General features: G+C 36.3%; 1 protein-coding gene across 1 annotated transcript in view; it reads left to right on the plus strand.

The window, feature by feature from the left end:
* The window catches only part of ZBTB10 (zinc finger and BTB domain containing 10), a 32,264-nt gene extending 8,422 nt beyond the window's left edge, over window positions 1-23,842 (plus strand). Inside the window, exons 2-6 of the mRNA XM_027561252.1 lie at window positions 2,191-3,079; window positions 15,627-15,725; window positions 18,122-18,298; window positions 18,502-18,674; window positions 18,917-23,842. Of these exons, the coding sequence (XP_027417053.1) occupies window positions 2,191-3,079; window positions 15,627-15,725; window positions 18,122-18,298; window positions 18,502-18,674; window positions 18,917-19,222 (1,644 nt within the window). The 3' untranslated portion in view covers window positions 19,223-23,842. The remainder of the gene's footprint in view (window positions 1-2,190; window positions 3,080-15,626; window positions 15,726-18,121; window positions 18,299-18,501; window positions 18,675-18,916) is intronic.
* Window positions 23,843-25,132: the final 1,290 nt, after the last annotated feature.

The raw sequence follows: 25,132 nt of genomic DNA on the forward strand, positions 1-25,132 counted from the left end.
CTGTATTCAGAATTCAGAATGGAACCTAATGTTTGTGTGATTAAACTATACCCATGATGAGGTTGCTTCCCAGGTGATGCTAGTGGTAAAGAATCTGCCTGCAGTGCAGGAGATCCAGGTTCAATCCGTGGGTCAGGAAGATCTCCTGGAGGAGGGCATGGCAACCCACTCCAGTAATCTTGCCTGGAGAATCCCATAGACAAGGGAGCCAGGTGGGCTACACAGTCCATAAGGTAGAAGAGAGTCGGATGTGAAAAGAAACTGAGCACAGAACAGCACACATGATGGGGTTAAATGGAGATGTGGGATTGCTTGGAATCTCACCACCATTTACAGTGCTGCTGCTGCTGCTAAGTCGCTTCAGTCGTGTCCGACTCTGTGTGACCGGCAGCCCACCAGGCTCCCCTGTCCCTGGGATTCTCCAGGCAAGAACACTGGAGTGTGTTGCCGTTTCCTTCTCCAATGCAGAAAAGTGAAAGTGAAGTCGCTCAGTCGTGTCCGACTCTTAGCGACCCCATGGACTGCAGCCTACCAGGCTCCTCCGTCCATGGGATTTTCCAGGCAAGAGTACTGGAGTGGGGTCCATTTAGAATATTCTATGAGAATTTCTTTGCAGTTCTAACAACTTTGTTCCCTACACCCTTCCCTCTGCCCCCCATTCTCTATTCCTCTCCAAGCATATCAGTCCTCCCAGCATCCAACAATCCAATATGTATCTTTTCTGGGTTTTCCCCCAGATTCTGTCTACTCATAGACCTGTATATATGTGTTTTATTTTATAATTAATAAAATAATAAGTATTTAATAATAAGTATTTACTATTTTGTGCCAAAGAAAATAATCTTTAACACTTAAGAATAGATACCTGCCTAATTTAGGGAGCTTACCCACCTAATGCCTGGAGAAGGAAATGGCAACCCACTCCAGTATCCTTGCCTGGAGAATCCCATGGACAGAGGAGCTTGGCGGCCTACAGCCAGTGGGGTTACAAGAGTCAGACACAACTTAGCGACACCACCACCCACCTAGTGACTCTGTGAGTAGGGCCTGAAGTTCTTATTTAGAAACACTCCTGGTACTTACTGCTTTATTAGTTTAAGAAAGGACACACAGTTAATAACTAGTATAGGCAGCATTCCAAAATCTAGATCACATTCCTTTATTCTTGCTGTCAATATCATGTTATTTTATAGGAAACTACAGTAACTTAATAGTGATGCTAAACTGAACTGTAATGAATAATTAAAAGATTGATCACAGGGAAGATTATAAACATTAAGTATTTGGAGTTAAGGAATTTTAACTGATGGGTAGTGTTTATGATCCTAAAGAGAGAAGTCATTTTGAAAATTGATTTGGGATTTATATAATTGGGTATTCCTGTAGTTTGAAGCACATTTTTTTAAATTAGGGTCTTCTGTTACTTTCTCTTTCAGTTCAGTCACTCAGTCATGTCTGACTCTTTGCGACCCCATGGACTGCATAGTTAGATATGATTAACTTTGTTGACCTAAATTGTCTGACTCAGTATTTGCCAAGACTTTTAAAATTCCCTTTTTTAATAATGTTAACTAGAATGAGATGCTGAGCATATTTTAATCTGATTATTTTAAGTTCAACCAGAAAAACTGTGTTCTTAGCAGTTACAGAGATAAGGCAGATTAATTTGATTCTTATGAATGTTTCTTTACATGAGAAAACAACCACTTTTTATTTTCATTTCATTTCTTTTCTTTTTTTTTGGCCATATCACTTGACTTGTTGGATCTCAGTTCCCCGACCAGGGATTGAACTCAGGCAATGGCGGTGGAGTCCTAGCCACTGGACCACCAGGGAATTCCCTGTTTTAATTTTAAATAATTCTCAATCCATGTCTTCAGCTATATTTGGAAAGATAGCATGATATGTGATACACGGTATTCTTCAAATGAAATTCTGATCCTCAGGATGTTTCTTTCTTTCTTTTTTTTTTTGTACCAATAGCAGTGGATTGCAGCAAAGCTGTTTACACCCTTTCTCTTAATATTTAGATTGTGAACACCTCAGTCTCAAAATATGTAATGATTACTGACAGATTAGTGTATTTGATAGTGGTTTTAAAAAGTTACATTGACAATGATTTGTTGTCTTTGGTATGGAGGCTTTAAAAAGTAAATAAAATTTAATGGTAATATTTTCCATCTATTGCAGGAGTCAGAAATACCATCAGAGGAGGGGTACTGTGACTTTAATAGTAGGCCAAATGAGAACTCTTATTGCTATCAACTTCTTCGACAACTAAATGAACAGAGGAAGAAAGGTATTCTTTGTGATGTCAGCATTGTGGTGAGCGGAAAAATCTTTAAAGCTCATAAGAACATCCTGGTTGCAGGCAGCCGTTTCTTTAAGACTTTATATTGCTTTTCAAACAAAGAAAGCCCTAACCAAAACAATACTACCCATTTAGATATTGCTGCAGTTCAAGGTTTTTCAGTCATCTTGGACTTCTTGTATTCTGGTAACCTGGTGCTCACAAGCCAAAATGCCATTGAAGTAATGACAGTGGCCAGCTATCTTCAAATGAGTGAAGTTGTTCAAACTTGCCGAAATTTCATTAAAGATGCCTTAAATATAAGCATTAAATCAGAAGCTCCAGAGTCTGTAGTTGTGGACTATAATAATAGAAAACCAGTTAACAGAGATGGCCTGTCTTCATCACGGGATCAAAAAATTGCCAGTTTTTGGGCAACACGAAATCTTACCAATTTGGCAAGTAACGTAAAAATTGAAAATGATGGTTGTAATGTCGACGAGGGCCAAATAGAAAACTACCAAATGAATGACAGTAGTTGGGTCCAGGATGGTTCACCTGAATTGACAGAAAATGAGTCTCAAGGTCAAACAAAAGTGTTTATTTGGAATAATATGGGCTCCCAAGGGATTCAAGAGACTAGCAAAACAAGGAGAAAAACCCAAGCTACAAAGAGATTTGTTTATAATATACCACCTAATAATGAAACAAATCTAGAAGATTGCTCGGTGATGCAGCCACCTGTTGCCTATCCAGAGGAAGATTTGTCATTCATCAAGGAAGAACCAGGTAAATACTGTATTGAATATATACAGAGGTGTCTCAGTTTTTATTCTCATTCTGCTTGGATATAATCTTGTGTGTATGATTAAAGTAATATACATAAGAAATAGTAAATTTGAGTCTTTGTAATAGAAGGGAAAAAATGACTTGAACAGTCACATATCTTATATAATCTTGTATCAAATGTAAGATTTGGTATATCTTAGTTTTTTCTCCACACATGTATATGTGGGTTTCTCAAAGGTTGTGTTAAATAATCAGGAATTTGCCCACATTTTATGGCATGTGGACTCTATGTATAGTTCTTTGATTTTCCTGGTCTGTAGCCTCTGCTCACTTTTTGTACTCAGTGCTGGCAAAGATAAAATCTTTGGTTGTAATATGTGATTTGTTTGTCATTTCAGAACGTTTTTGAGATTTAGTTAGCATTCTTTACTCTCAATTTTTTGTAGTTGAATATTTGTTTTATAGAATTTTGCAAAAGTTAATGGGATTCTACTTTGTTTAGAAGCACTTACTGTTCTGTTCTCCCCATAAATCTTACAGAAACTGGAATATTTTAAGTTTGTCCCACTGTTTCCTCATTTTCATTCTCATTTGCATTAGTTAAGAGAGGCCTCTGAGACCTTTCTCTTGACTATAAGAATCTTTGCATATCACATCTTGTAGTGTGGGGTGTTTGTTTGTTTTTTTTTTTTTTTTTTGAGAAATGAAGTGAGGGGACCATTGTTGAAGAGTGAAATAGATTTGAAACTTTAACTTAATTGTGTGTGTGTAACTTACTTTTATTTGAAGTAGCCCAGTGGGTTTGAGGTTTTCCTTAGTGGATCCCAGACTTGACCATGCCCACCACTGTCATACATCATTTAGTGCTTGTGTTGCCTCAGAGATCTGTAACTGTTCGGTGTCTGATTTATGTGATGGTGATCACCTGGGGATGGAGTGCTTTCCGTTTAAAAGAATCATTGTTTTTAGTTCCCAAAGGGCAAAATGCCATAATCCTGTGAAATGGTTTCCCTGGCTGTTTAGGTTTGGGTTTAGTTTTCATTGGTAGAAATCATGTGGAAATCAGTATACATGTATAATGAATACTGTTTGCTGAGCTTTCCCCTCCAACTTGTCAAGTCTTTAGCAATAAAATCCCAGAGGTTGTTTCTTAAAAGTACTAATGATAGACTTAGCAGCACTTTGTTTTGGCTTAATTTTTAATGTAAAAAATCTTGAATCAGTTCTCAGAGTTAGAACTGCATTTTTTTTCCCTACTGCATGAATTACTCAGTTAACAGTATGATGGGAGGCCTATAGTGTATTTTTTTAAAATATATATAGGTACCCAGAATATAAGGAGTAAGATTTTTTGGCATGGTAGTTGACTGACAACTAACAAAGCTAACCTCATTCTTAAAACTAATGCCACACATAATTGGAGTGACTCAAAGAGAAGAAAAGCAGTATTAATTAGAACCACAGTGCATACTTTGAAAAATAACATTACTAGTGATTATCATCTTAGCAAGCAACTCCTAGCTGAGGTTGTATCAGTGTACTAGGTCTATCATAATTTTTGATAGTCTGATATGCTTTTATCTTTGATAGCTTATAAAAGATAATTCTATTGTCATTGATGCCACCTTAATATCTGATGAACCTTGCTTAACTGAAATTTGATTATATCAGTGACATGCTACATTCCCACTGTTAAAACTTTTAACAACTTTTTGGTGCCTCTGAATCCACCTTCATTCAGTGGCAGAAAATCCCATAAGAGCTAGAACATGATATGATAGAGAGCTAGAAAATTTTTACTGTAAAGGGCCAAGCAGTAAATATTTTGGGGTTTGCTGGTCGTGAAGTCAGTTACTTAACTGTCAGTGTAGCGTGAAAGCAGTCATAGAAAGTGTGTAAACAAATGAACAGAAGTGTGTTCAGGTAAAGCTTTATTGCCAACCCTTGGGGTAGAGCAGTGGGTCTTAATCATGCCTGCATGTTGGCATTGCTTGGGAACTTCAGCCATCATGATGCCTGACTGTCCCTGCCAGGGATTTTGGTTTATTGGTCTGGGATGTGGCCTGGTAGTTGAAATTTTTGTCAGTTCTACAGGTGATGGTGCTATGAGTCACTGATAGAGGAAAGAGCCCAAATTGAATCAGGTTTTGTAAATGAGTTCTGTTACTTACTATGTTACCATAACCAAATTAAGTTAAACACTTGCCCTCAGTTTCCTCCTTCTTAGACTATGCTACTTTTATAGGGTTATTCTGAAAAATGACAAAACATAAAAATACAGCTGTCGCAGTCATCTTAGTCCCCCTTAAAGATTAAGATTTTTTTAAAATCAGTTTTCCAGTGCAGTGTACTTTGTACCAGATTCTTGATAGGTGGTCTATAGCCTCAGCTTGACCTTTTGTTTCAATGTAGGATGAGTATGATTATAAGGAAGTTACTTTATATTGAGCTAGAATTTGTTTCTCTTTAACTTCCTAATTCTGTCATTTTTAGTAGTATAATCTAAGCCTAACCTCTAATCTCTTAAATCAACCTGATAACCCTTCAGGTATTAACATTAAAAAATTTCCCCTGAAGTCCCCTTCTTTTAGGCTAAGTGCTGTATCTCCCGCCTTGTGAATTCCAACCCCTTTTTACATCTTTCTTAACAGTCATAGGCAGTTTGTTTCACCCTGATGAAATGTTGGTGCACAGAATTTTAGACTAGAACTCTCCAGGCAAATTCTGAGCAATAAAGAAAGGACATAGTGGGTCTGTATTTACCAAGGTCTTTCAGTTACTAAAAGTAGAGGCAGGTTCCATCTTTAGGACTGCCCAACATTAAAACCTTGGCAATTTATAAACTAGTGACCCAGTCTTCTAAAAAATTGAGGCTCATTTAAAACTTCTAGAGGTCAACATTACTGGTTATACTTTCATTTTTATTTATTGAAAAAATAGTGAAAACTTTCAGTGAAATAATGCTTTTAAATGTATTTAAAATTCTTTACCTAATCATCGGAAAAGTCATGGTGAATTATGCATTTAGTCTACAAGCAGTGCTTGACATGTTTGGGTTTGTGGGTCTCTTGTAGGAACAGTGATTTCCCAGATTCTTAAGCCTACTGTCTGTAGGCTATAAATAATGTTGTCTTATTGCCATATACTGTGGAAAGTGGTATTTGGGTGCTTCATAAAGAAATGTAAGATACTGAGATTTTATCAGAGGTTATATTCATAATGGTATTTCTTTAAAAATCTTAGGCTAGTATACCTGTTATCTGACTCTGCCTCAATTCCCTTCAAATCATTTTTGATTTGTACATGTAAATGTAAGAAATTAAATAGTATAGGGGCAAAAGTAACCAGTGCCTTAATTGTCTTACACAGTGTTTTCATTTATACTGTTAAAACAAGTCAGGTGTTAATCCCATTTTTTATCTACTCTGGACTCATGGAACATGGGCTTTCTGAATCCGTATTTTTGTATTGTTTGTGCCAGTCACACTAGAATGTTGTAGCCATTATAAATAACTGTATTCTTCATGTAATACATTTGTATGTATATGCATTCAGTAAGATTTTGGAATTTCTGACAAACAAAAATTAAATTTTTAGCAATAAAACAGTGTGCTAGTCAAGAGTATTAATATGGTTAGCCTAATTAAGCTTTTTATTGGCTCTAAGATAATAAGCAGCCCTTCAGAATGAGGAAACAGAAGTTCTACAGATGACAAACTTTCTGGTACTGAATTCTGAAACGAATTTCTCCAGTGGGGTTTTATATAATTGACATCAAGACAGTTTTCTGAAAAGCATTTTCTAGTAAATACAGCAGTAGGTTATATAATTGTCTTTAATAAAAGCTGGTAAAATTTCATATAGATGATTGAATTTTTCATAATGATGTACAAATACTCAGATGCACGGTGGTTTTATTTGATCAAAGGATATAATTTAGAGTTTGTAAACTCTAAAAGCTCCTTTCTCTCATCTGTACTTTTTTTTGTTTTGTTTTGTGGCATTTGTGAATTTTTATTGATCCTTACAAGCAGAGTTTAAGCTGTAACATCTTCAATTTGTGTAGTTGTTTTTTGGTTGAAAAGCATATAATTCAAGTGTATAGAAAACAATTTTGAGAGAAGAATGCTCAAACTATATGTCTTTAAGATACCTAATGAGTCATATTTGAAGTAGTGAATTATTACTTCTACTGAAGTTGTCTACCAACCAATACTTAGGCCCCTACATATTTTGGGTGACAGTTGATACAGGGGATCACTTCAGAGGTTCCAGAATCTTGAAATGCTTTCTTTCTTTATTTTACTTAATTTAGCTGAGTCGGATCTTGGTTGCGTGGCATCTGACTAGGCATGAGGGCTCCAGAACAGGGTTAGTAGCCCTGTAGCATTGGGGTCTTAGTTCCCCAACCAGGGATCAACCTGGTGTCCCCTGGATTGCAAGACAGACACTTCACTGGAACACCAGGGAAGTTCCTTGAAATGCTTTCTTAAATAATCGGGCGGGCGGGGTTGTTTGTTTTAATTTAAAATATTTTTATAGCTTTGAACGTTGGCCATCTCATTTGAGACTTTTCCATATTTTGGCCATGTCATATAAAGTTACTGTATGAGCTACTTAAAATGTTTAAAAACCATGGAACCTAGACTTAGTAAAGAAGATTTGGACTTTGGACTTGGTTCCACCACTTAACTTGCCTTAAGTTTATCATACAGAATGTCTTATAATTAGAAGGAAAGAAAAATTTATAATTATGAAATCTTGAAGGCTATAAAAATTAACCAAAGCTTTTAAAAAATATCATTTTGGCAACAAAACCTGATATTCAGTTGGCAGCAAAACCAATTTGTATTTTTTACTTCTTTCCTTAAATGTGAACATCTATATGTTTTGTTGCAGAAATACATTTTGATTACAGGGTGCCACCCTGGGCCCCTCTGGGGGTATCACAGTTATTTCTTGCCTAAAATCTAAAAATGTATGTATCCTACATCTTAACCCAAACGTTCCACATAGCAGGTTTACGGGCCTGGGTTAGTTCTTTCTTAAGGGATTCTAGATGTACTGCCCTACCTTTCAGGCATCCTTTTGAGTATATTATGAAGAATGAGCTACCAGTGATTTAAAGTTTCTTCTTTAGAAACTGTTACAGTTGCGTAGTCAGTGGTAGTTTGAAGGGCTGATGCTCATTTTAAAAAATAAATGTCCACCATTAGCTAATGGACTGTAAGTTATACTAAAATGTAACACTTCAATATTTAATCTTAAAAGGATGATAATGAGTAACTGTATGATAGTAGGAATATTCTGCCATCTTTTTTTCCTTCTCCTTTATTTTCCTCTGCCTAGTTAGTGTTCCTTTCCATCCTCCTCTGCCATACTTGATCCAAGGGGTGGCTACATTAAGGATTATTCTTTTCAAGTTATAAGCGTTAAGGAAACAGAATTTGTTTGGTCAGACTGAAACTGCATGTTGAAGAAGCCTTTTGTGGATGTTTTAATGCTTTCTACCTGCTGAGGGTATTAAGTTTTCTAAACCCTGTTAATGTCAGCCCCTGAGAATTTTTTAAGACTGAATTTTTTATTTCTGATATAGCCTTAATATTCTGGGGTGACCAGAAGTGTCATATTTAACCAAATACTTCTTGTCTGGGACCCCAAAATGACTTTCCACTTCATAAGAGGAAATTTGGTAGTAAAATTTTGAAGTCCACATGAAACTGAGCGAACAGGTTAGATGATATTGCTGTCATAAGATTGAGAACTTGTTCACAATAGGATGGCTGTGAGGTAGAAACGTATCAGTGCAATGTGATAAATGTTAAGATCAGAAGTATGGCAGAGTGCAGTGGGGGAGGTTCCTGATTTCTCATTAAGAGTTGAAGAAAGCTTCACAGAGTTGGATCTTCTTTTGTGTAGGAGTTTGCCAGGAGAGGGTGCAAAGTGGCAAGAATTGAAGGGAGTAAGTGAATAGAAAGGGGAGTGTAGTAGGGATAGTGAGGTGGGGTCAATAGGTTGGGGCCAGGTTGTAATTCTCTGACATGGTAATAAATTGTGAATTCTATTTCACAGACTGTGAGCAGTGAGAGGTTCTCAATTAGAGATGCAATCTTGTTTATTTATTTGCCTTTAACATAAAAGCATTTGGAAGGTATTATTCATGGATTGGAGTGGAGAAAGTCCTGAAGAGACCTGTAAAGGCCCGGTCATGAAAGAAATAACAACCTTGTTTGAATAGAAGCAAAGAAGAAACAGTGGAGCCTAGTCTAGTCTGTCACTTGAATCATCACTGAGTTTGGGGGTAAAGGGAAACTACAATTTGTTGAGTCTCTCGGCTGCCATAGAACTGTCAAGGGTGCTTTATATAATACATTTGCAACTGAATTTTCTCATCACTGAAAAAGGAAAAAACCTTGACTGCAATGAACAAAGGAAAAAAAAAGTCTATAACAGTTTATGAAAAAAATTAGCCTTAGTCCTCAGAAACTGTCTTCAGAGAAAATTGTTTGCCAGTATATATTTACATGAAAACAAAAATTGAATAGATATTACTGAGTTTTTGTAGGACGGAGCTGTCATTGTTCCTATAATCTCGATTTCTGATATGCTCTCATATGTCATTCTTTTCAAGAATATTTGTGTTTTAAGAAATTCTGGATTAGTCTGTGCTTGCCTCGTGTGTGGAATTTTGAGAACCAAAAACAAATGGTCAGGAAGACCTCCTTCCCAACATAGTTTTGTTGAGCACTTATAGGCAGGTGCTGTACAAAGCACTAGATGCTTTGCAAGTGACGCTCGTGCCCTCTGTGGTCCACGAGAAACCTATAACCACATGCCCCAAGATTAACCTCATTTAATGACGTCATGATTTATGTTCCACTTTATAATTTGTACATTATTTTTATTTACTGAAGTTACTTTTCATAGCACCTTTGTGAAGTAGGTAAATATTGCTATTCATTTCCTCGTGGAGAAAATAAAGTTACGACTGTTAAAATTTTAAGAGAAGGTAAAGGCCAAGATTTTTACCATGTCATCCTTTCCGTTGGTTGGTAATCAGATTTTTAAAAACCCATGAATGAGATGTCAGAGAAGAATAAAAAATTAATTCAGAGGTGGAAGTTGCTTCAAAGATAGACAAAAATGTATGTAAAGGACAATGACAGCTTATAACTAGGTACACTCAAAAATTTTGGAGTTGGGTTTTTTGTTGTTGTTGTTTCATTGGATCTTAGTTGGCGTGTGTGATTGTGAGCAGGGATTGAACCCAGGCCCCCTGCACTGGGAGTGTGGAGTCTTAGCTTTTGGACCAGCAGGGAAATACCCAGAGATGTTTTTACTAAATAAAGAGATTAATAAAGTGAAGGCTGATTTGCCACAGAACGCTGATAGATTTTTATTTTTTAAATTACAAAAATTTCTTTGGACGTGCTACATGGCATATGGGATCTTTGTTCCCTGACCAGAATGGAACCTGTTTCCCTTCTTCTCTTGCATTGGAAACACAGTCTTAACCACTGAACCACTGAGGAAGTCTAGTCCTTATAGATAGGTTTATTTTTTTGGATTTAGCAGTATCACTGAATGGTATCAAGTATCACGAGGAAAGTGAGTGAGTATAAACGATGGGTATACTTCTGCACTCTCATTTCCAGCGTTGCAGTTGTACCTTTTTTAATTACCTGCTTTAGTGCCAGGTTTAGTGCTCATGTTGTCAGGAAGCAGTGTAATACTGTTAAAGAGCAGTGCAGCACTCTGCGGTAGCTTTAGTTTCTTCTTAAGGTTGAGAATAAGAATATTCTTACTGCATAAATGTGTAGTGAAATTTAATGTGTTGTGTATATGTCGATTGCATATACAAAAGGACTTTATGCGTAAAATCAGGGGTGTATTTTTTGTTTCATTTAGTGGGAGGATCACCTATTCACTGGCAAATGCATTTGAGAAGGATTTCCATAGGAAGGTCATGAATTTCGTTTATCAGGGTTTATTTTTTTTTAATGTACTTATTTATTTATTTGTGGCTGTGCTGGGTCTTTGTTGCATTGCAGGGAGCAGGGGCTACTCCTCATTGCAGTGTGAGGGCTTCTTGTTGCAGAGCCCTGGCTTTAGAGCACAGGCTCAGTAGTTACGGTGCACAGGCTTAGTTGCTCGGTGACATGTGGGATCAGACTCATGTCTCCTGCATTGGCAGGTGGATTCTTTACCACTGAGCCACCAGGAAGTCCTAGAGTTTATTTTTTAATCCTATGCTTTTTCGAGAAAATGAATACAGAGTTCCTGGTGAAGCAGAATATGATTCTTACATCAAATGAATGGTTGGTTGCCTGGTTTCTATCTTATTCACATCAACTCAGCTGATTATGGAGAAAGCAATGGCACCCCACTCCAGTACTCTTGCCTGGAAAGTCCCATGGACGAAGGATCCTGGTAGGCTGCAGTCCATGAGGTCGCTAAGAATCGGACATGACTGAGCGACTTCACCTTCACTTTTCACTTTCAAGCGTTGGACACAGAAATGGCAACCCACTCCAGTGTTCTTGCCTGGAGAACCCCAGGGATGGGGGAGCCTGGTGGGCTGCCGTCTATGGGGTCGCACAGTCGGACACGACTGAAGCGACTTAGCAGCAGCAGCAGCTGATTACAAATAAGTTTCCAGATGGTTTGAAATAAGATACAGCAGTGATAGCATGTACTGATTACTAAGTTAGGTGTGCTTTTATGAAAGCTATTGTCAACCTGGAGGAGCTCACTTGTTTTGAGATTTATTTTTTATATCAAGAACCAAGTAGTTTATGCCTTTCAAAAGGTTTTTAATATCTGTAGTATGGATATGACTTGTTCTTGTACACAGAAACAGTTGGTTGTTCAGTCGCTAAGTTGTGCCTAACTCTTTGTGACCCCTTGGACTGCAGCACGCCAGGCCTTCCTGTCCCTCACCATCTCCTGGAGTTTGCTCAAACTTAAGTCCATTTGAGTCAGTGATGCTATCTAACCATCTCACCCTCTGCTGCCCACTTCTCCTCTTGTCCTCAATCTTTCGCAGTCAGGATCTTTTCCAGTGAGTTGGCTCTTCACATCAGGTGGCCAGAGGACTGGAGCTTCAACTTCAGCATCAGTCCTTCCAATGAATATTCAGGGTTGATTTCCTTTAGGATTAACTGGTTTGATCTCCTTGCTGTTCAAGGGACCCCCAGGAGTCTTGATATTATGGCAGAAAGTGAAGAGGAACTCAAAAGCCTCTTGATGAAAGTGAAAGTGGAGAGTGAAAAAGTTGGCTTAAAGCTCAACATTCAGAAAACAAAGATCATGGCATCTGGTCCCACCACTTCATGGGAAATAGATGGGGAAACAGTGGAAACAGTGTCAGACTTTATTTTTCTGGGCTCCAAAATCACTACAGATGCTGACTGCAGCCATGAAATTAAAAGACGCTTACTCCTTGGAAGGAAGGTTATGACCAACCTAGATAGCATATTCAAAAGCAGAGACATTCCTTTGCCAACAAAGGTTCGTCTAGTCAAGGCTATGGTTTTTCCTGTGGTCAAGTATGGATGTGAGAGTTGGACTGTGAAGAAGGCTGAGTGCCAAAGAATTGATGCTTTTGAACTGTGGTGTTGGAGAAGACTCTTGAGAGTCCCTTGGACTGCAAGGAGATCCAACCAGTCCATTCTGAAGGAGATCAGCCCTGGGATTTCTTTGGAAGGAATGATGCTAAAGCTGAAACTCCAGTACTTTGGCCACCTCCTGCGAAGAGTTGACTCATTGGAAAAGACTGTGATGCTGGGAGGGACTGGGGGCAGGAGGAGAAGGGGACGACAGAGGATAAGATGGCTGGATGGTATCACTGACTCGATGGACGTGAGTCTGAGTGAACTCTGGGAGTTGGTGATGGACAGGGAGGCCTGGCGTGCTGCGATTCATGGGGTCGCAAAGAGTCGGACATGACTGAGCGACTGATCTGATCTGATCTGAAGAGTCTTGAAAGTACCATAATTCGAAAGCATCAGTTCTTCAGTGTTCAGCCTTCTTTATGTTCCAACTCTCACATTCATCCATAGCTATTGAAAAGACCTCAGAAAGAATTTACTTGCCGTCTATTAATGTTTTAGATTGAGGTGAACATTCTGTACTAGTGTCCATGTAGGATTAAAGATCACAAACTAAATCCTAATACTTCACAGATGGATAGGAGACAGGAAGTGTCCATTAAGACCTAGCTGAGGAAAGCCTTCAACAAATAACTATAGAATGTTATATAAATAGAAACACCCTGTATTTACAAACCTACTTGGCAGAATTTTAAGAAATGCCCTGTACACACTTTAGAGTGACTTTTTTCGAAAGATATTGGGAAGAGTAACATTGTTTGAATGATTTTAATTTTTTTTTGAAGTTTTTTTAATATTTATTTTTGGCTATGCTGGGTCTTCCTTGCTGCATGCAGGCTTTGTCTAGTTACAGTGAGCTGGGGCTGTTCTTTCATGTGGTTGTGTGGATTTCTCATTGATGGTTGAAATACATTTAACTTATCAAAGGAAAGCAGAGTCATTAGATTTCCATTAATTTATGGTTTATGGATGTTTATATACCAGAAAATTGACAAAATTATTCTTTACTTCCCCTTATATTTTTGCTGTACCAGGCACCTTGCAGAATATTAGTTCTGTGACCAGGGATTGAACCCAGGCCATGGCAGTGAAAGGGCTGAGTTCTATCCACTGGTCTGCCAGGGAATTCCTGAGATATGTTAAGTTAAAACTTAATAACAGGTTGCAAAGGGCAGACTATTCAAGCCAACAATTAACAGCACCTGTTGAAAAAGCCTTTTAAAGTCATGCATTACTATAAATACTGGGAAAATAAAATCTAGATAGTATCCCTGCTATCAAGGAACAGGAAAGGATCAGTGTCTGTTTACTCTTCCTTCTTTACATGTGAACTACTTGCTTATTCTCCTGACTTCCAACCCTTTTACTCTAGGGAGTAACTTCACATTCTACATTTAATGTTACAGAGGAAATAAAAGCCAATAGAGATGTAGTCTCTAAGTGCCTGTCTTCAAACCTGTCTCTGTATGTATACTGATTGCTAATGCTTCTGGATCCCAGACTTGTTAAGAATCTTACAAATTTGATAATTCCTTCTCTTTGCAGTATTTCTCTTTGCAGTGTCCTCTCTTTTTCTTAATGACTTCTTCCTTTCAGCATTTAAACATGTTTTAATTTTTGCCTTAAAAAACCCAAACACTTAACCTCTATCTCACTCTATCCCTTTACAGCCAGATTTTTCATTGTCTGTCTTGTGTGTCTAATTCATCTTCTATTCATAACACAAGAGTAGACCGTAGCAGTGGGAAGATGCTAAGTGAAGTGAAATCGCTGTTGTTTCCGACTCTTTGCCACCTCGTGGACTGTAGCCTACCAGGCTCTTCCGTCTATGGGATTTTCCAGGCAAGAATATCGGAGTGGGTTGCCATTTCCTTCTCCAGGAGATCTTCCCAACCCAGGGATTGAACCCGGGTCTCCCGCATTGTAGGCAGATACTTTACCGTCTGAGCCACCAGGAAAGTCCCTGATGCTAGATTCTTAAATTGTTTAGTCGCTAAGTTGTGAGTGACTGACTCTTTTGCTGTCCCATAAACTGTAGCCTGCCAGACTTCTCTGTCTATGGGATTTTCCAGGCAAGAAGGAGTGGGTTGCCATTTCCTTCTCCAGGGAATCTTTCCAACCCAGGGATCAAATCTGAATCTCCTACACTGGCAAAATAGGAACCTGAATATTAGGAAACTTGTATTGTAAATTAAAGAATTTTGAAGATTATACTAAAAACTGGTGAAACATTGAAGATTTTTAAGTAAAGGAGCAACATAAAGCTTAGTGTTTTAGGAAGATCTTTTTGGCAATGTTGTGGGAAATGAAGAATGTATTGTATTTTGGAGCAAGGAGACCAAGAAACTGTTTGAGTAATCCAGGAGAGTAATGATGAGTTCTGAATTAAGGCAGTGGTAGAAAAAAGAAGCAATGCAACAGATTCAAGGGAAATAGTTACACCTTCCTTTTACAAATGTAGGAATTACATCTTCCTTTACAAATCTAGTATTGATTGATCTTTCCAATTCTGAACCAGGACAGAAACACTAATATTTTATACATCTAGCACTTAGTACTAGCAGCTGCAGCTATCTTTTGGATGTCAGACACCATACTTGGCTTGCGTTAACTGATTAAATTTCTGTATCAGATCTATGATACAGGTGGATGCATATGAGGATATCGAGGCATGTGGTCATACAGATGGAGCTAGGTACCTAATTCACCTTGGCTCTAAGGCTCATTCTAATCCAGTGTGCTGTTATTCCTGTGGCTGAAAAACATGTCTTATATATGCTTTTATTCCTTGTAGTGTTAAGCACATAGTAGTTACTCAGTACTTGCAAATATCCTCTATTTAGTCTGCATAAGAAACATTTCCAAGAAGAGAGTGGTGTTTTGGGTGATGGCTATGGTGTGGTTGTAAATAACATACTTTTGTATCTCCTTTTCAGATCTGGATGGTGCTCTACTCTCAGGGCCAGATTGTGATAGGAATGTCAGTGCAAATTTATTGACTGAAGCCAGCTCTGGTCAAGAAGGAGGTGATGCTGGTAGGTATAGTAGAATTTTAGCAGGAGTACCTTTAAGAGGATTTGAAGTTTTGGAATGTGTATGTGTTTATCAAGGAGCTACAGCAGTTTCTTTTCATTAAAGGAAAGTGTTAGGTATTAATATAAGCACTTTCAATCTGGCAGCTAATGTTGATTACAGAATTTAGAACACTGGTAAATATATGAATAGGTGTTTCTTTTTCTTTGAAGGAGACATGTTAAAGCTCTTAACTATCAAAAGCAAATAATAGATTGTGGCTTCTAGCTAGTGTATAGATGGGATGAAAATGGTAATTATCAGAATGGTTGACTAGTGTATTTTAACTAACTTTGATGTAAATTAATAATTTGGTTGTTGATGACTATAGAAAATACTAATTCTAAAAAAAAAAAAAGAAAATACTAATTCTAAATAGTGATATTTATAACTGCTTTGTGGGAAGTGTCCTGCACAAGAAGACAAAGAATCCATGAGTATTCCAAAGAATAATATAGGTAAATTAAGAAGGGAGAAAGCTTTCTTTATAGAATGTCAGGCTAATAAGTGTAGAAGAATGATAAAATACATATTTTTGCAACCTCCAGGGGAAGTAGTTCAAAATCATCGTTAGATAGTAAGCCACTATTGATAGGTTCATCCCATGATGCCTGGGTGAAAGTTTGTTGTAATCATCAGTCTTGATTATATCATTGATCCAAATAAAAAAGAGACATTTGCTTGGGGATAGTTGGAAAAGTGAATATGTAGTATGGTTTAAATGATATTCCTAACAATATAGTAGTACATAAAAGGGTACATGTGCATCCATAGAGAGAAAGCACGTGGCAAAACTAACATTTGTTGAAGAAAGTGATACAATTTCTATAGCTTTAGAAATCTTTTAAGCAATTGGGATAACAGTAGTACTCCTCACAGAAAGCTCTTGGGCTTTTGAATATACGGTGTGCACAGACCAAAATTAAGCTATAATTCTGAAGAAATTGTGTTAAGGTGGTTTCTCCTAACTGTTGGGGGAAAAAAAGTTTTGTTTTTGTTTTTTTTTAATTGGCTGCTTTGGGCCTTCTTTCCTGTGCACGGGCTTCCTGTAGCTGCTGAGATTGGGGGCTTCTCATTTTCGTGGCTTCTCTCGTTACAGAGCAGAGGTTCTGCATGCATGCTGTGGTGCAGGGGCTTAGCTGCCCCAAGGCATGTGGGGTCTTCTCGAATGAGGGATCAAACCTGTGTCCCCTGCATTGGCAGGCAGATTCTTAACCAGTGAACCACCAGGGCAGTCACTGGATGATGTATGTTTTGGACATTAAGAAATATGGAGATGAACAAACAAGCACAGTCCTTGCTGTTAGAGTTTACTTTGTTTTGCTCTGATTTGGACAAGAGCTATGAGTCATAAAACTCAAAACTTTATTTAGAAGTGTGAAACTGAAAATTGATTAACCTTCACAGGCTACTACTCCCAACCTTCCTCCTTCTCACACATACAAATGTGGTGTCTCACTTTACCACAAAGCGGTATTGCATTACAATTAAAATATGTAATTATGGATCCAGAGGACTTTCCTAACATTAAAAAACAGTAAGTGAAAGTATTCCCAGTACAAAACAATTTACAGTAGTAGTAATGAATCACAATTTTTAAATACCTTAGAGATTTTTTTGTATTGTGGATATTAGTAGTTTCACTTTCTCCTTAAGAGGGAAATCTTAAGTTCTTTTTATTTTTCTAAGAGGCAATGTATTTGGCAAATAGATATAGAAAATTGAATTCTTAAAAAACCCATTTGGCAGGCATTCATTTATAAAATTGTGTGTATGGGAGAAAAATTGCTAAGTTCCTGCACAAGTGTGCTCTATGTATATATCCTAGAAAGGAGTGTTCAGGCAGAGGACAGCGTAAGTGCAAAGTGCAAAGGCTTTGAAGTAGTAGCCGTTTTACCAACATGGAATAGCACAGAGGCCAGTGTGGTTGGAATAGAATAACCAAGAGAGTGGTTTGGAAGCAAGGGCTAGATCAGTTAAGGCTTTGTAGTGTATTGGTAGTCTTTGGCTTGCACTGTAAGATCGTTAGTCCAAGCAGACTTTTTAGTGGAGTAGTATCTGGTTCTGATTTAAAGTTTTTTAAAAATCTGATTGCTGTGTTGAGAATGAGCTCTAGGAAGGCACCACGGTGTGAGCTTGGAGACAAACTGATGGCTATTGAAAATAATCCAGAGGCAACAGTTGCTGATTAGTTTGGATAGGGTGGCAGTAGTTATGGGGGATTCTGGATATGTTTACTTTTATATTAGGCTGTTCTATCATGATGCTGATAAAATAGTTTTATATCCATCTTTTTAATTCCAGTAAGAGTCATCTTAATTACCATCATTATATCAAAATCACTTTTTAATTGTATTAGGTCCTTCACATGATTTCAAGTATGGCCTGATGCCTGGCCCTTCTAGCGATTTCAAGTATGGATTGATACCAGGTACTTCAAACGATTACAAGTATGGATTGATACCAGGTGCTTCTAACGATTTCAAGTATGGATTATTGCCTGAATCTTGGCCAAAACAAGAAACTTGGGAAAATGGCAAGTATTAGTCAAAACATCTACAGAGCTCTTAATACCATTTTTATCAATTAATTAAAAGCTTCCACATTCTGGGTTTTAAAAAACTCAGATGGTAGTAGCCATACAATAATCCCTATTCTCAGGAATAGGCAAGCTTTTGACAAGTTTTCTGTTTAATGTATAATAATAAGTGCTTTTTTGTTGTTTTTAATTCTCAAAAGGTGAATCATCTCTAATCATGAACAAGTTAAAATGCCCTCATTGTAGCTATGTAGCCAAATACAGACGAACACTAAAAAGGCATTTGCTCATTCATACGGGAGTCAGATCATTTAGCTGTGATATTTGTGGAAAACTGTTTACTCGAAGAGAACATGTAAAAAGACATTCCCTGGTAAGTAACTTTAACTGATCGTTGAGATAAACTGTGTTTGTTTAAGGTATTTTAACACTATTACCTGCAAATTTTTGCTTTAAACAATGAATGTTATTTGTAAAACCAGTACTGAACTTCATACAGAAAGATAATGGTATATTTACTCTTTGTTAAATGGGAGGTTTAATTTGAGTGGTTCAGATGTATTATATTGTCTGTACTGTCCTAACATTGGGTTTTTTTTTTACTTCTTCAATTAGGTGCATAAAAAGGATAAAAAGTACAAATGTATGGTGTGTAAGAAGATCTTCATGTTAGCGGCCAGTGTTGGAATAAGACATGGATCTCGGCGCTATGGTGTCTGTGTAGACTGTGCAGATAAATCACAACCAGGAGGACAAGAAGGTGTAGATCAGGGACAGGATACAGATTTTCCTCGGGATGAAGAATATGAGGGGAATGGTGGAGGAGAAGCTGATGAAGAGCTGGTTGATGATGGAGAAGATCAGAATGATGCATCTCGATGGGATGAATCAGGAGATGTTTGTATGTCTCTTGATGACTAACTGACCTTCTATACTCCTCAAGGATGCTGCATTTGGACATAATATGAATCAACAATTTGGATTGTTGAACTTGAAGGCTTGCAAAATATGGTACATGCTGGATGGTAGTTACATTGCTGTGAAAACTGTAGGGTCAAAGCCTTATAGCAAAAAAAAAATTTTTTTTATATTTGCACAGGACTGTACAGCAAACAACCTTGTGGTTGAATTACATGGAGTTCACACATCTTCAGTCAGTTATCAAAGTAAAAATATTTTTTATTTATAGGATATACAGTAAGTATTTGGATCCTCTGAAAATATAATACCTGTTCTTAAAAAGCTTACATTCATGTGCCACTTTAACATGAATGAAGAAAATTCGTTTATTAAGAGTACAGTGACAGCTGACCTAATTACTCTGTCCATCAAACCACTCAGGCTAGTTTGTACTAGTAGAGTTTTGTTTCTATTTTTATTTTTATTAATTTTATTTTTTTTAATACAGATTTTCAGTGAGGGGCCTTTTCAACCCCATTGGTTCTACTTTTCTGTATTTTTCACTTTATTTTGCTTCATAACTTAAACCAAGTCTCTTCTAGTCTTAGGTATTATTTCTCAATTTTGTGCTGATGGGCATGTTTATAAGAACTGGAGAGGTAATTTATTGGAATGAACTAACTGACTTCCTCCATTCCCCCTTTCCTTTCTGACATGAATTTTACTACTTTATAAATGAAGAATGATGTTGCAAAGTACCGTGGTGAGGTTGACAAATACCACTAAAATGATTATGATTTAAAAGTAACTTTCTCCTGCTGCTCTAATCTGATAAATGGTTACTATATGACGTTTTCTGACAAGGCATTTGGTTTTGGGTATCTGTTACTTTGGCACTACTCTTGTTTGCTTCTTTTTTATTTTTGCCAGTGTACTATACCTCAGTCCTATTTGAAAAGACAGAAGTCTAATTGAAAGAAAAGTCATAGAAATAATAAGTAAAATGATTTGCTTTATAATTTATCCTCCATGTCCAGTTTGGTTAGCTTGTTATGCAATATAAGTGAAATATCAGGTTTTTACTCCTGTGCCCTTTTATCATTAAAATTAACACAAAAAGCGCATTCTCTTTTGTTTCATACTTATGGGGTGTTCAGGGTTTGAAATTATGATAGATAATTAATTTATTTTTCAATTCCTTGAAATCACTACATCTTGATATATATATATAGTCTTTTTAGTAGTCACCATGATTCAACAATCTGCAAAAGTCTTACAAATAAAATATTGCGAGGCTTTACAATTTATTATTCTGTTCACTAAATTCTTCAGGATACAAGGGATGATGTATTAAGTTGAAATCGCCAGATTTATTTAGTCTGACAGATGAATTAACTGATTGACTCACAGCAGCATTTCACATAATTGATATTAATATGCACAATGTTTATCAGGAACATACTGTATATTATATAAGATTGAGGGATATCATATTTTCAGCTTTCTTTTAAATAGAAATTGAGTATATTTTCTTATTTTATATCAGGTAACTAAATTATGCTAGTCATGTGGAAAAAATTGCAAAGTACACTTTGACAGACATAATCCTTTTGGTGCTCCATCTGATCAAAGTTGAAAAGACTGGGTTTTTTAAGAGACAGGCTTTCTTACTGTCTCTGATTTCAGTAGAAAGATGGTTTAACATTAGACATTGATGCTTCTGCTTGGATAAATCAAAGAGTACAGTTACATGGTGAGATGCATCATTTGTCACCTAAACTTTATCATACTTTCTATAAAACTGAAAAACTGACATGAACAGTTTTGGTTTGGTTTTTGTTTAAGACTGAAGAGTACATCTTTTTCTCAGTGTTCTAGACAAATGAGTAAAATGTAATTCTGGTGGGGTCCAAAGTAGACGTTAGTTGGGCAAAGATACTATGAATGGAAAAGTATTTTAAACGTAAAATGTTCTGCTTTGTGAATATGTAAGTATAGTATAAAGATTTCTTTCATCCCATTTATCCCTCTCCTTTAAAATAAACCATAGTTTACAATTGGTAGATCTGTCTATATATAAATATATATTAAAGAGAAAAGATATATATCTGAAAATCACCTAAATCTGCTTTATTAGACTACAGTTCACTTATTGCATAGAAACTGGACTTGGCTTTACATTCTTAATGTACTTTTACTTTTCCTTAAGATATGAACTTACTCTCTTTAAACTGAATTTTCTTTACTACTTAAATTGTTTATGTATATCTGGTAAATTATGACCAAATTTTTGTTAGATTGCCTACAGTAAATTGAAAATACACACTTGGTACACTACGGATTGTTGTGCTTTTGTTTTGGTTTTAGTTGGAAACAAGGTTTGATGTAGATGGCTTGTTACTGTTAATTTAAAATATTCTATAATTATTGTCCATTACCTTCTGTGTTGTGTTGTGACAGATTTGGCTATATTTTTAGTCAACTGAAATAATGATACTTTAAGAATTTGTTTTTAGAAAGGTAATCCAAAGGAAAAATGTTTATACTCTTGAATATATTAGCCTCAGCCTATATAAAAATTTCTTCTTTTAAAGTAAACATTTTACCAGAAACAGAATTGACAGATTTTTCTACTTGCTGACTGCCTAACTTATTTTGTTTCGTGATCTTGAAGGGACTGCTTTTTCCCTTCTAGGTCTTTTTTAAAAAAATAGTTTAGTACTAAGGTATACTACTGGATGTTTCTATTTTTTTAAGTATATTCTTTTTCTGACTTACAGTACAGTTTCAGGAAGTTGATAGATACTAAGAACTCATGATTGGTCTCAGAGAGGTAACAGTGGAATACTCGTAATTTTGTCTGTGGCGCCCTGGCGGAATTATGTGTTACACATTTGCTGAATTTTTCTCTTGTAACTTATATTTTAAATGAAAAATATTTTAGATCTTTTATTTAATGAAGGGGGAGAGTATAAACTGTTTATTTCCTATTCATTTTGTAGTAACAGACCCTCTCATATAAATCAAGATATCATGTATTATTTCTTAGGAGTCTCAGAGGCAATTACTTCCATACAGCCCCTGCTTTTTCATTGTTATTGGCCCTTATTTTTCACATTCACTAGATACTTTGCTAAATTTCAGCATCCTAGCAATTAAGAGCTAAAAAAGAAACATTATAAGGGAAAATGGAACAATAATGAATAGCTTTGAAATCTGGGGGGAAAGCATGAGCTGGTTTTTTGGTAGAGCCATCCTGCTGAGGAAGAGTGAGATGAAGTTTATTCATGTATGTAAAGCACTTAGAACACTGCCTGGTGCATAATAGTGACATGACACATCTTAGTTGTTTAATAATATAGGAGAACCAAGGGGGAAAGGAGTGGAAGAATAGAGAACGGGGAATGAAAAAATTGGGACTTAGAAATTTGTATTAAAACATTGTGTTATAAAAGGCCTGATAATGACTAGTATAATATCGGGGATAGTGTGATGGAAGAAGGGTCTTAAAAACCATAAAATTTAAAACCAATAAGCTCTATTACATTTTTAGGATATTGTCAGCATAGGATGAAAAAGTTATTTTTCTGAATAATTCCAAAAGCTAGCTTGTTTTTAGTGCCTGCACATGCCATTGCGCTTTACCTTATCAAATCCCCTATAAGTAGGTGCTATTGTCTCCATTTTATAGACAAGGAAAGGCTCCATGAAATTGCCTAATGGACTAATGTAACAGTCACTACAAAGTAGAGCTGGGTTTTGACCAGGTCTGATTCTGAAGCCCATGCTCTGTTTAGGGGGCTCTGTTGCTCCAACTTTTGTAGGATTTTAGCTCTTTAAAGTGGTCTGTCTATGGAGACACATTTTCCATATAAAACAGCTATGTTAGGAATTTGAGTGTCTGTCTAATCCTTCCTCCCCCAAATGTCCTTAACTACTCTTGCCTCCTAATACAGCAATTGTTACACCACATGATTATAAACAAGATACCCTTCAGTGTAGCACATGCTATTAATTGGCTGTAGCATTTTCATTTTAAAAGGATGATTTTTAACTGAAGAATTAGATATGAACCCGTTTTTGTGCCGTTCAGTCACCCAGATCCTTAAACTTAACTATGGTACATAATATACATGCTTAGAACTAACATATTTTTTCTTAGTCACTTTAGGATTTTAAATGGAAAGGTTTTTTTTCCCTGCTGTATCCCTACTTTCAAGTGAAGTTGAGCCATTCAAGATATTTAGTTTAAAATGTTTTAGGGATAAGCACATTTTAAAAGATGTTTTGTAGCCCTGAATTTTATGACATTGGGTACTTAAAATTTAGAGTATGCTGCTTATTGAGAACAAAATTGGATTAAGGAGAGGGTTGGTTGAGGCCATTATGAGATGGGAGAATCAGCATTTTAAAAACACTGTAAACAAAAGAACACTTTCTGCCTGCTGTTTGTAAAAGCTCTTTGGGAAGATCTTTTACGAAGACCAATTTTTAATGTAATTTACCTACCTAGTATAAGTGTCCTAAGACATGTATGTAAACTTCCACAATGTTTTTTTTTTTTTTTTTTTTGGTCTGTGTATTTAGAAAATACACACGAATCTTTATCAAACCTAAAAATATAAACTTGTGAGCACTGAACTGCTTCTGGCTTTGTGAATTTTGTTGACTCTGATATTTAATGCAGATTGCTTTTAACAACAATAATTTAGACTAACTGGGTATGGGAACTCCTTTGTAAACTTTGACTTATGTATAATTCAGATACCTTTGTATTGTAGAATATTAAGGTTTATCTCTTTTTATGTGAAGTGCATAAAGGCTCAAACTACCTCCTAGTAGTAATTCTTGGAGAGCTGCTTTAATTAATAGAAAGCAGTCATTTATAATCAGCATATCTTTTGTCTTTCATCTGTATTACTTTTGGAATTCTCTACAGGTTGTAGATAACATTGAAATATTTTCCCTGAAAGTACATATTTCTGGAAATGGGTTGAAAAGCAGAGGTAAACTACTTCACCTATATTTATTGCATATATAGCAGATTAATGGGTTAACAACTTTCAAGTCTTTGAAACTTTAATAATACAGAAAAGAACATTTTTTTGTGGTGATGGTGTTAAAGTAATAGAACAAAGGACTGGATACCCAGACTTTTAGTTATTAAATGAGAGTTTTGATTTAGTTTGGAAAATGAAGAGGGGATGCCCATATTGCATACAATTCCTAGTGTCTTTAAAGTACTAAAAGAACTCTCATGTGGCAGTAGATATATTTTAATGGTTTGTGTAGATAATATTCTCTGTGGTTCCAAGGGGTTAAGATTGGACAAAAGATGAAGTAGGGATTATTTGAGGGGAAAAAACAACCCTTTCACCCAAAATTTCAATTTCAAAATGAATTTTTTTGGTTGTGATTTTTCTGAACCATTGTAATTATCAACTTTTTGTTTTGCTTAGAACATTGTTAAAAATCATGTATAAATATCTCATGAAGCACATTTTGACACCAAAATGGACACAGCTAAAACTTAGAAAATCATGTTTAGCTTTATGGAAAAAATTGTTACTTGAACTTTTTTCTTTTTCACGAAAAATCCAGACCAATGTTTGGAAGATGGTGTAGGAAATTCAATGATTGGATCTGTAATTAGATAAGAAAATTAAAGCTCTTTTGAATTTTAATAACTGAACTAAAGGAAATTTAAAAATGGAATACAGGAAAGTTAAAAAATAGGTTCTATAGTTGCATGGTGCCTTACATGCTATTAATACTACCTTTTGAATCCGTCGTCCGTCCCCCCCCCCCCCCCCGCACCAACAGTCCGTTTGGCAATAAAGTACTACTCTTCCAAGAATAATTAGGTATGTTTTAGTCTCTTAGTGAAAGATACCCAAAAGACAGTCCTCTTGAAACATATCCCCAACAGTT

Source organism: Bos indicus x Bos taurus, chromosome 14 (assembly GCF_003369695.1).
Source record: "Bos indicus x Bos taurus breed Angus x Brahman F1 hybrid chromosome 14, Bos_hybrid_MaternalHap_v2.0, whole genome shotgun sequence".
In the NCBI taxonomy this organism is placed as follows: Eukaryota; Metazoa; Chordata; class Mammalia; order Artiodactyla; family Bovidae; genus Bos; species Bos indicus x Bos taurus.